The sequence below is a fragment of the Prinia subflava genome, chromosome 8 (genome assembly GCF_021018805.1).
Source record: "Prinia subflava isolate CZ2003 ecotype Zambia chromosome 8, Cam_Psub_1.2, whole genome shotgun sequence".
NCBI classification, from domain to species: Eukaryota; Metazoa; Chordata; class Aves; order Passeriformes; family Cisticolidae; genus Prinia; species Prinia subflava.
This window is the reverse complement of record NC_086254.1, coordinates 21065034-21076611: the sequence shown is the minus strand read 5'-3', so window position 1 is coordinate 21076611 and position 11578 is coordinate 21065034. Positions and strand designations below refer to the sequence as shown.

Here is an 11578-nt window from a genome sequence, read left to right as displayed (position 1 = left end):
GGAAGAGGGTTGGGAATGGGGATGCTGCCCATCTCTTGTCCTCTGTCCTCCATCCTTCCTGCCTATCCTCCATCCTCTGGGGTTTCGCTTGGGAAGTGGTTGGAGGTCCCTTCCCCATTTTCCTTCCCGGCTGCTCCTCACTGATGTCAGCCTCTCCCATTGTTGTTTTCCCCACCACTCACGTGCTGGGAGGACTTGGGACGTGCCCACCAACGCAGCAGAACTTTCTGGGGTGCGTGGGGACAAAGACCAGGGCAGGACAGCTCCCGTGGGCCCCCCCTACTGGGGTCCCCATCCCACTGCCCAGGGAGGCCGTGCCAGATCCGGCAGCAGCGCAGATCCCGGCCGAGCCGTGGGGCTGGGCCCTTCCTGCGGCAGGAACCTCCCGAGGAGCCGTTTCCTCGTCGGGTCCCCTCCACCACCGTCCCTTCCCGCCCGCCGAGGGGAGGAAACGCGCACCAGCACCCCGTGCTGCGCCGGGAGCCGGCACCCACCCCGCGGCGGAGCCCGGCCCCGTCTCTCGTCGAGGCGGCGGCGGAAACCGGGCGGGTCGGGACCGGCCCGGCGCGGGCACGAGCGGCAGCGCGGGCGCGCACCCGCCCCAGCGCCGGCCGCAGGTGAGAGCGGGGCTGGGGACCGGCGCCTCGGAGACTTCGGGGGCTCGGGGCTCGGTGGCTTTGGGGTCTGGGGCATGGTGGCGAGGGTGGTGGCGGTGACCCCAGGGCTGTTCCAGCAGGTTCGGGCGGTTCGCGGAGCGGCCGCGTAGGGCTGGTGCTCAGTGGGGACCCCGAGGGCGCTGAGCTGGGGCCTCCTCAGCCCAGCAGGGCTCGGGTGCTGCCGTCAACCTTCCCCTGCCCCGTGCCCCGCAGGAGGAGGCGCGGGGAGGCCATGGAGGCGGCGGAGGCGGCGGAGGAGCCGCTGGTGCTGGTGGAGTACGGCTTCGAGTACCGCGCCAAGGACGGCACCTTGGTGTCCATCAAACCCAACGAGCGCTATGTGCTGCTCAAACGCACCAACCCGCACTGGTGGCACGTCCGCAGGAGCGGGGACGCCCGGCCCTTCTACATCCCGGCCCAGTACGTCAAGGAGCTGCCACCCATCGCCGCCCCAGCCCCGCTTGACCCTCCGCTATCGGGACATGCTGCAACAGAGCCGGCCACGCTCGTCCTGCAGCCCCCGCCAGCCTACGAGTATCGGTTCATCAGCGCCACCGAGCCGGGGGAGCCGGCAGGAGGGTGCCCGGTTCCCAGGAAGGACTCGGTGCTCAGGAGGGACTCGGTGCCCAGGAGGGACTCACCGCCGTCACTCAGCTCTTTTCGGGTCCTCCCGGGGTTGACCCCACTCCCCGCCGAGCCTGTGAGACCTTCGTACTCCCTGGATGACCTGGCGCGGGTGTCACCAGCACCACGCGGTGCCACTGCCATGGGGGCACGCGGGGACCCCTCAGGCCACGCTCGCCCGCTCGGGAAGAGTCGCTCCGAGACCCTCTGCGCCTCCGGCAAGGACAGGGACGTGGCCAGGAGGTGGCCGGGGCCCGGCCCTGCGGCTCAGGTACGGTGACATCCCCACTGCTGTCCCCAAAAGCTGCGCTGGGGGGGTTAGAGGGTAGGGTTGTAGAGCCGGGGCCCCTGAGCTGATTCAATGGCCGTGTTCCCCCACCATGGCGCTGTGACCCCCAGCACAGACTGTGGTGACACCCTGGCACCGCAGCCACTGCTGGGACCCCTCACGTCTCGCCACCGTGGGACAAACCTGCAGGTGACCCTACCATAGGGGTTTGCCAGAATTAACCATTTCGGGGGTGTGAGTAACCCCAGACACAGGGACCCCCCGCACACCCTCAGCCCCCAGCCCGTGCCTCAGTTCCCCCACCCTCATGGGCACCCCTGGGCTATCCCAGACCCCGCTCTGCAGAACCCCGTGGTCCCTGGGGCAGGGGGGAACGCTCGGTGTCACCCAGGGGGGTTTTGGAGTGTTCCCCTCGTGTTCCCGAAGCGTTCCAGGATTAGAGGAGGCAGAAAGGGGTTAACAGGGAAGCGCGGCAGCTCCTCCCAGCCGGGGCGGGAGCCTCACCTGGGTGCAGCACCCGTTGACCGAGGTGGGTGCTGGGTGCACCCCGGCACAGGCCAGCGCCCCGACACCCCAAACGCACACTCACCCCACACCAGTAAGTAGCAAAGGGCTCTGCCCAGCACCCCTTGAGCTGCACCTCCCTGGAGGGGGCACCGAAGAGTGGGGCTCCCCCCGGCTGCTCACCTGCCACCAACGTGGGCTGGGGTACACCGGGTGAGACAGTGGTGGCAGAGGGGTGGGTCCCACGACCTTGTCCCCTCCTCACTTGTCCCCGAGCACCTCACTTTGGAGTAACCCCAGGCACCTGGAGCACCCCAAGCCTGGGAGTCCCCCACTTCAAGGGGGGTTGGAGGGATTGTGCCAACTGGGGGAGTTGCTGGAGGAAGTAGAGTATAGGTGGTGGGGGCTGTGTTTTACACCCCATTTTCACCTTATTTTCACCTCATTTTACACCTTGTCCCTCCAGCTGTGCCCTTTGCACACTTAAAGCCAATGCGCCCCCTCTGGGGGTGACCCAGCATAGTCCCCAACCCTGGTGCCATCACAGGAGCGTTTCCCTTCCCTTCCCTGCCCAAATCCGACCAGTGCCGAAAGTATCGGGCATGGCAGGACCATGGTGACCTCAGTCCTGCCACCATCTGCACCCTTCACCCGTGGGATGGGGTGGGATAGGATAGGATGTGATGATCCCGGTGTTGTGGGGATGCAGCAGCCCCAGATCAGCTTCCGGTGGAGCAGTGTGACACCAGATGGGCCACCCGAAATCTGGGGGATCATCCCAGTGCAATTCCTGCTCAGCATTTCCTGAGCAGTTCCTGCCCTGTTGGCCTTGGCTTTGCCAGAGTGGGTGGCGGGTGGCAGGTTGTAGATGATGGGTGACAACAACCCCAGGGGGAGCCAGTTCCGCCCTGCGCGTCTCTTCCGCTCCCCGAGCCCCGGCAGGAAGCGCGGTGGGTGCAAGGCCCAGCTCAGGGCGACAGCGGCATCCCCGGAGCCCTGCGGTGTCCCCACGGCTGTGCCCACCCTGGTGCCCCCAGCGCTGCCCCAGTGTCACCGCCATGGGTGACCAGGCACCGGGGGGTTCGCAGCGGGCCCGGAGCAGGGCGTTGCAGCTGCTGCGCTTGGGGAAGGTAGGCAGCACCCAAGGGTGCACCCAGCCCGGGGACAGGGGGGTGTTTTGGGGTCGCCCCTCTCCAGGCTTCCCCTTGGGTTTCCCTGGGGGTTTCTGGGTGCCACAATGCCCATCCCAAAGCAGGGAGGGGCACCCAGCTCCCCCCAGCAATGAGAAACCCCCAGGGATGCACCCATGAGAGAGAGGGAGGTGCTGAGGGAGCTCCATGCCAGGGATCCCCCATTGCCACCCCCATGTCCCTTGTCCCCAGGAGGAGGGCAGACCCCCGCTGGTTTCTGACCCTGCTCACCATTGTGGGGGGGTTGTGGAGTAATGGGGGGAGGATGAGGGGATGAGCTGCTGTCCCACTCTGATCCAGGGTGTCCCCAAGGACAGTGCACCCACCGTCACCTCCCTTGGGTGGAGACATGGCTGGAGTTGGGACCTTTGTCCCTGCAGCCATTAGTGAGACTCAGGCTGTAAAATCAAAGGGTGACAGGAGAGGGTTCCCCGCTGGCAGCACCCTCCTGGTCCCAGGGGACACATCCCCTACCCCAGGCATCCCCACAGGTGGGAGTCAGCCAGGCTGATGCTGGGGATGCTATTTTGGGATGTGGTGATGGGACTGTCTGGTTTGGCATCCGGCTCTGGGCGGGAGGCCAAGGCTGGTGGGGGCTGGAAGTGTCCCAGGGCACAAGTGTGGTGAGATGAGTGTGAGTTTTGGGGTGCTGTTGCGGGGGAGGTGGGAGCAGAGGCTGGGAAGGCAGGGCATGAGCAGGTTGGAGGTGTTGGGACCACAGATGTCAGTGCAGAGGTTGTGGGTGTTCATGGTTTGGGTGCCAGGGATGTGGGTGCTGCACAGAGCCGGTGATGTAGGTACCAGTGATGTGGGTGCCAATGATGCAGGTGCTGTATGCAGGGGGTGATGCAGGTACCAGTGATGCAGGTGCTGCATGAGTGGGTGCCAGGGACACAGATGTCGATGATGTGGGTGACATGGATACCAGTGATAGAGGTGCTGATGATGTGGGTGCTGATGATGCAGGTACTGATGACGCAGTGACACAGGTACCAGTGGTGCAGGTACTGGTGCAGGTGCTGCATGCAGTGGGTCGTGCAGGTGCCAGTGACGTGGTGCTGGTTGTGAGGTTGCTCCCAGCAGCAGGTGACACAGACAGCAGTGACACAGATGCTGGCACTGGGGACCCCGATATCCCTCCATGTGCTCATCCCTGTGTCCCTGGGTGCTCCCTGCCCCACTCTGGGTGGTGCGGGTGCCCCTCTCCACCTCCTGCCCTCCAACAGCCCCATCACTGGCACCTCCTGCCCCACACTTCTGGAGGCCTGGGCAGGGGGGTGACCCAGCAGTCAGGGCAGGATCCGGCTCCTTGGCACCTCATCCATCGGCCACCCGGACACCACAGTGGGGACATCTCAGGAATGCCATCCCAGCTGCGGTGGTGACACATCCGTGTTCCCCCAGGCACACAAGGAGTCAGAGGAGACACCTGATCCCATCTACCTCAACATCCAGCAGCTGCGAGAGGAGGTCACCACCGCCAGCTCGGCCCCAGAGGAGCCTGGCGGCTCTGTGTCGGACTGGGAAACCCACACGGACACGGACAGTGGACATTTGTTTTATTATAACCCAGTGACGGGCGAGACCACGTGGGATTGTCCCTTCGGGCAGGCGGCCGATGGAGTGAGTCCCGCCGCCTCTCCTGCCTCCTCGCTCGCACACAGCCCGGAGCTTCCCGAGTGGGAACAGCACGTGGACGAGGGAAGCGGACAGACTTTTTTCTATAATTCGGTGACAGGTGAGACGTCGTGGGACCCCCCCACTGCGGGAGACACAGGCAGCCCCCAGGAGATGCACCCTGGGGGGACGCGGTACGCACCCGCGGAGCAGAGGGTGAGCACCCGGCGAGGCATGGGGATGGGCCTGGGGTGGGGGCAGAGACAGGGATGGGAATGGGGATGAAAAAAGGGTGGGAGGAAAATGGAGACACAGACTGGGATTGAGAAAGGTGTGGGAGATGCAATGGAGATGGAGATGGAAACAGATGGAGACAGATGGAGATGGACATGGGTATGGATACAGGGGTGTAAGAAAGGATGAGAATGAGATGGAAACAGGGATGGGATGGAAATGGAGGCAGAGCAGAAGACTGAGAAAGGATGGGAGATGCAATGGAGATGAATATGGAAAGAAAGATGGAGATGGGAACAGATACAGGGAGGTACAAAGGTAGGGGAATGGAGATGGAAACGGGTGGGATGAAGATGGAGACAGGGATGAAGTTGGACATGGGAGACAGGGATGGGAATGAAGATGAAGGTGCAGATGAAGATGGGAATGGACACTGGGATTGAGATGGAAACAGGAATGGGAATGGAGATGGAGACAGGGATTGAGATGGAAACAGGAATGGGAATGGAGATGATGGAGATGGAGCAGCCCCCACTTGGGCAAGTAAGACAGGCATGCAGATCTCTTGGTTGGGCCAAGATCTTGAACTGTCTCTTCTCTCCAGCCACCCACTCCAGAAACAGATTATCCAGACCTGTCTCCAGATGAGCTGGAGTGTTATCCTGAGGAGGACTATTCGCCCATGGGCTCCTACGATCAGAGGGCCTCTCTCTGCCTGTCCCCGAGGCGCCCCGAGGAGCTGGGCTCGCCCCCGGGCTGGTACGGGCAGAGCCACCCTGAGGGAATCACATTCTACCCTGAGCACTTCGGCCCTGACACGGTATGGGATAGGGATGGGAACAGGGATTGGGACAGGGTTGGGGATGGGGACAGGGAAAAGAACTGGGAATGGAAGATGAACACAGGAATAGGATGGGGACAGGGATGGGTTATGGATATGGACAGGGTCAGCAGTGGGGATGGGGACAAGATCAGGGACAAAGATGCAGACAGAGGTGACTGCCAGGGATAAACATCCTCACAAGCCCACAGAGCAGGGTCACAGGGGCTCTGGGGTGCCGTGGGTGCACAGCACAGCCCCTCCTGGCAGGGGCACCTTGGGCATCACCTGACCCCTCCCTGTCCAGGTGCCGTCGGGCAGGCGCCATGAGCGGGCCAGCAGCGGCTCCAGCCAGGACAGCGGGCTCTTGGCCTGGCATGGCCCCATGTCACCGGCACCGGGCAGCAGGGAGGAGAAGGTGAGCACCCAGGGAGGGGCACCCAGCCTGCCCTCACCCAGCACCAGGGAGAGCAAGGGGCAAAGTTGACATCATCACCTTTACTTTTCCAGTTTAAAAGCCTCGAAAAAGCCGGGGTGCTCAACCGGACCAAGACAGTAGACAGAGGGAAGCGGCTCCGGTAAGAACATCCCGGTGTCCCCTGCCACTGGAGACAGAAATCCAGCAGGGGGGAGGAGCTGTGCTAGCCCACTGTGTGACCCCTGCTCTCCTCCCCAGGAAGAACTGGAGCTCCTCCTGGACGGTGCTGGAAGGAGGAATCCTTACCTTCTTCAAGGACTCCAAGCACTCAGCTGCCAGTGCCTTGGTAAGAGCCCAAATGGCCTTGGGATGGAACCAGCACCCATGGGATGGAACCAGCACCCATGGGGCAAGGCCAGCACCCATGGGACTGGACAAGGACTCACAGGATGCAGCCAACACTTGTAGGATGGGGGCAACACCCACAGGGAACACAGTGCTGGCCTCACCTCTGGGGTGGGGGTTCAGGACTCTGTCTAGGGGGTGCAGAGGCTCTTAGGGAAGGGGGACCATGGCCTGCACCCACAGAATGGGGCCAGCATCTGCAGGACAGGACCAGCATCTGTAGGACAGGACAAGGATCACAAGATGGGGTCAAAGCTGCAGGGTGGGACCAGCACCCATTGGATGAGGCTGACATCCAGGGGACAGGGCCAGCACCCATGAAACAGGAACCCTGGTGCTGTGGGGGGGAATCGGCACTTGAAGGATGGGACCAGGACCTACAGGCCAAGGCAGGTGCCCTGCAAGGGACCCAGCACTGGGACATGTCCACTCACCCCCCAGCACGCACACACTCCCTGCAGGGGTGCCAGTGTCGGAGCACCCGGGGCTGGTGGGAGCCAGCAGGAGGAAGCAGAGCCAGCCCCGGGCCCCCCCGGGTCCATCCCCCCCCACAGTGCCCAGAGGCTGCTGCCGGATGCAGAAGTTGCCATGGGTCTTGCAACACCCTGTGGCGACAGCCGGGGGGGGGAAGACAGGGGACCCACATCTGGAGGAGGCAGTGCTGGCCTCACCTTGGGGGTTCAGGGCTCCATCTGGGAGTGCAAAGGCTCTTGGGGCAGGGGGACTGTGGCCAAATCACCCTGAAACCTAGGGCATGGGTGAAGCAGTGGGTCTGATGCTCTCCCACTGCAAAATTCCCTTCCTTGGGGACAGCCACCCTCTCTCTTCCTACAGTGACACTGAGAGGGACCCCAAAGCTGGAGCTGGGTCCCTGGGGAGGGCTGGGAATGTCCCTTGAAGTGATGGCAGCCCTAGGACCTGGCTGTCCCCAAGCTGGTGGCCAAGACCCCCACCACAGCAGTCCCATGTCCTAGTCCTGCAGAGACCATAGGAGGGGACAGAGGGGTTCCATAGAGGACATCTAGCAACCTTGCCTTTCTGGAGCAGGGCAGCCCACACCTCCCAGCCAGATCCTGGTGTCCCTGTCCCCTCTGGGCAGGTGACACCCTCATGCCCTTGTCCCCACAGAGGCACCCCAGCACCCTGACCACCCCCGAGCACACGGTGGAGCTGCGCGGGGCCTCCCTCACCTGGGCCAGCAGGGACAAGTCCAGCAAGAAGAATGTCCTGGAGGTGAGCAGGTGACAGCAGGAGGGACACTGGTCACACCCCAGGGTCCACACGTGGGTCACAGGGCAATGCCACACCTGCCCAGTTCATCCAAGCAGTGGTGCAGAGATGGAAGTGGGGACACTGGGGATGTGCCAGGCTGGGAGGGAGTACAGGGACACTGCCCTGCCAGTCACTGTCCCATTCTGATGGGGCATCCTGGCTCCCAGAGGGGCTTTGCACAGGGTGGAGCCGCTCCAGCCCCCAGCAAACGGCACCGTCTGGGGCCATCAGAGTTGGTGCCGGGCTCAGCCATATCCTGGTTCCCAAATCCGAGTGGCTGCGGCAGCCCCATGCCCTTTCCCTGACCTCTGCCGGTTGCTCTGCAGCTGAGGACGCGGGAGGGTTCGGAATTCCTCATCCAGCATGACTCGGAACAGATCATCACTGCCTGGCACAGGGCCATCGCTGACAGCATCGGCCGGAGGGTGAGCAGGGCCCCCGCCCGTGGCCATCCTGGGCCGGGCCCGCATCTCACGGTGCCCCTTCCTTAGGGCTCCGACATCCCCGGAGAGGAGGAGGCCGAAATTCAGGCTGAATTCGGCTCCCGGGAGAAGCTGGGTGGCGGCGAGGAGAGGAGGGCAGGTGAGCACCGGGCACCAGGGATGGGCACGGGGCCCCTGGCAAAAGGACCCACCCTGCGGGTCCCCGGGGGTGGGACAAGGGCCCTCGGGGTGGTGCTGACATGTGCCATGTCCCCGCCAGCGGCCGGCCAGGTGACGGGCAGTGCCGAGAGTGACACCAGCAGAGTCCGGAACAAACTGCGCAAGTTCCTGCAGAGGCGGCCGACGCTGCAATCCCTGCGGGAGAGGGGCTACATCAAGGGTGGGTGTGGGGCGCTGCAGAGGGGGGTCCCAGCACGGGGCTGCATCAAGGACACGTGCTGAGATGAGGGTAAATCCAGAGCAGGTGCTGAGATGGAGTGTCAGGGGCCTATCAAGGGTAGGTGCTGGAATGGCTGAGTCCCTCGGGATGTTTTTAGGCTGGAGGACGGGTGGGGACAGGCAGGGCTGGAGCTGGGACAGGCAGGGCTGGAGCTGGGACAGGCAGGGCTGGAGCTGGGACACTGGGTTGAGTGACCAAGCCCAACCCTGACCCAACATCTCGGTGATGGGCTCAGGCGTGTTCCATCACTTCTAGCCACCTGATGGGACACTCCTATGGGAACAAGACCCTCTGCCCCCAACCCTGCCCCCACTAGGCACCCTCCTGGTATCCCCTGGCCATGCTCATGTCCCTACTGTGTTCCCAGACCAGGTTTTTGGCTGCTCGCTGCTGGCGCTGTGTGAGCGGGAGCGGAGCACAGTGCCACACTTCGTCCTGCAGTGCATATGGACTGTGGAGAGGAGAGGTACTGCCCTGGGGACAGGGTCAGCCTGGGGCACCGGGATGGGAGGTGGGGACAGCTCCAGGGACAGCCTGCGTGGGAAGTTTGGGTTTTCCCTGGAAGCCTGGTGCTGGCTGCTGTGGGCACCAACGCAGCTGTACCACTGCTGCCATGTGCCACCTGGCTGTGGGCATCCTCCAGGGGACAGGAGGGACACTGGAGTGTCCTCAAGAGTGCCTGATGTCCCATCCCAGGGTAGATTGTTTAACTGGGAGCTTTCCCCAATCTCCATCTGCCCAGGTCTGGACATAGATGGGCTGTACCGGGTCAGTGGCAACCTGGCCACCATCCAGAAACTGCGCTACAAGGTGGAGCACGGTACGGTCACCCGTGGTGACAGTGGGGGACAGTGGGGTATAACTCCCCTTCAGGGGCAGAGGGACAGGGCTGGGGTTGGGGAGGAGGCAGCTGGGGACCCCCACCCATCCCTGGGGCTCTGGAAATGCCTGAGATGCTGCCCCACCTCCAGACGAACAGCTGGACCTGGATGACGGGCGCTGGGAGGACATCCATGTCGTCACCGGCGCGCTGAAGCTCTTCCTGCGGGAGCTGCCAGAGCCGCTTGTCCCCTTCAGCCACTTCGACAAGTTCATCGCTGCCATCAGTGAGGGACAGGGACAGGGATAGGGAGTGGGGATGGGATGGGATTGGATGGGGATGGGGATGGGGATGGGGATGGGGATGGGGATGGGGATGGGGATGGGGATGGGGATGGGGATGGGGATGGGGATGAGGATGAGGATGGGGATGGGATGAGGATGAGTGCAGGATGGCACCAAGCATGGGGTTGGCATGGGTTGGAATGGGATGGAGACCAGGATGGGAACTGGGATGGAGTGGAGACGGGATGGGGAATGGTATAAGGATGGGGACAGGAATGAGATAGAAAGTGATGGGAATGGAGACAGGATTTGGGACAGGGGGTGGTGATGGAGATGGGATGAGGATAGGGATAAGGATAGGATAATGATGGGAATGGAGGTGGGGACAGGGATGCTGTGACTGCTGGAGCCAGCACCCCACCGTGCCCTCCCTCCCTGGCAGAGATCCAGGACCCGTCCCTGCGGGGCCGCTGCATCCGGGACCTGGTGCTGTCCCTGCCACCCGCCCACCATGACACCATGAAGGTCCTTTTCCGCCACCTCTGCAGGTGACACCCCCTTGTTCCCCCAAACCCAGCCCGGTGCAGGAAGGCAGAACATGACTCTGGGGACAGGCCCCGGGGTCAGGGCCATGCCAGTGACACCCCTGTCCCTGCAGGGTGGTGGAGCACAAGGAGGAGAACCGCATGTCGGTGCAAAGCGTCGCCATCGTCTTCGGCCCCACACTGCTGCGGCCAGCCAGTGAGGAGGGCAACATGGCCATGCACATGGTCTTCCAGAATCAGGTGGTGGAGCACATCCTCAACCACTATGGATACATCTTCCCAGATGGATAAACCCTGGGGACACACGTGGGGACAAGCCCGGCAATGGGGACTTGATGGAGCAGCATCTTCAGGAAGGACTTGGCCGTGTGTCACCTCGGTGGTGGCTCTGTGAAGGGCAGCGTGGTGACCCGGCTCAAGGGAGGGGTGCCCTGGTGGGTCCTCCTTGGCCACCCTGTCCCACCAGGGCCTCATCCAGGGGGTCGAGCCCCAGGGGTGTGTGGGGCTCAGTGGGGTCCCCGTGGTCAGTGGAGCCCTGCAGTGCCCGGCTGGCTGAGCCGGCATTCCCGGGGTGGGAGCAGGGAGGGTCCAGGCAGGCAGTGCCTCTGGACAGTGGCACTGGCAGGGTGGGCAGGGAGAGGCCAGGCAGTGCCATGGCTGGAGCCCCCCAGCCCGTGCCCAAATAAAGAGCCCGTTCAGACACAGGGTTGAGGTGTTGTTGGCAGGACGTGGGGACATTCCAGGGACAGGTTGGCACAGCAGAGGCTCAGTGCTCCTTGTTTCCTGGTGACCCTTGGGGACACACACCATATGGCCTTTGTAGCCCACGAGGATGAGGTGACCTGAGACTGCAGGACACGGCAGTGACCTGGGACACGATTCCTGACGGGCCTCACCAAACACTGTGTCACCACAAATGTCACCACAGACAGTGAGACATGATGAGAGCCACGCTGTCATGGGACATGGGTTCCCATCACCCAGAGCCACCTCCTGGGGTGGGAGCACTTCGGGTCAT

At 63.2% G+C, this 11578-nt stretch overlaps 1 protein-coding gene across 3 annotated transcripts; it reads left to right on the top strand.

Moving 5' to 3' along the window:
- The first annotated feature begins 246 nt into the window (after positions 1-246).
- Positions 247-11262, top strand: ARHGAP27 (Rho GTPase activating protein 27). Of its 3 annotated transcripts, none has more exons than XM_063404081.1 (16): positions 247-617; positions 870-1551; positions 4668-5096; positions 5719-5934; positions 6242-6352; positions 6445-6512; positions 6611-6698; positions 7886-7990; positions 8356-8454; positions 8521-8611; positions 8732-8851; positions 9279-9377; positions 9654-9731; positions 9883-10017; positions 10458-10563; positions 10674-11262. In XM_063404081.1, the coding sequence occupies exons 2-16, from the start codon at positions 889-891 to the stop codon at positions 10849-10851; spliced, it is 2586 nt and encodes an 861-aa protein (XP_063260151.1). In that variant the 5' UTR covers positions 247-617; positions 870-888; the 3' UTR covers positions 10852-11262. The 3 variants fall into 3 exon arrangements, with proteins under 3 accessions (XP_063260151.1, XP_063260150.1, XP_063260152.1); XM_063404080.1 differs by having other exon boundaries at positions 510-617; positions 737-1551; XM_063404082.1 differs by lacking the exons at positions 247-617; positions 870-1551 and adding an exon at positions 3017-3203.
- Positions 11263-11578: the final 316 nt, after the last annotated feature.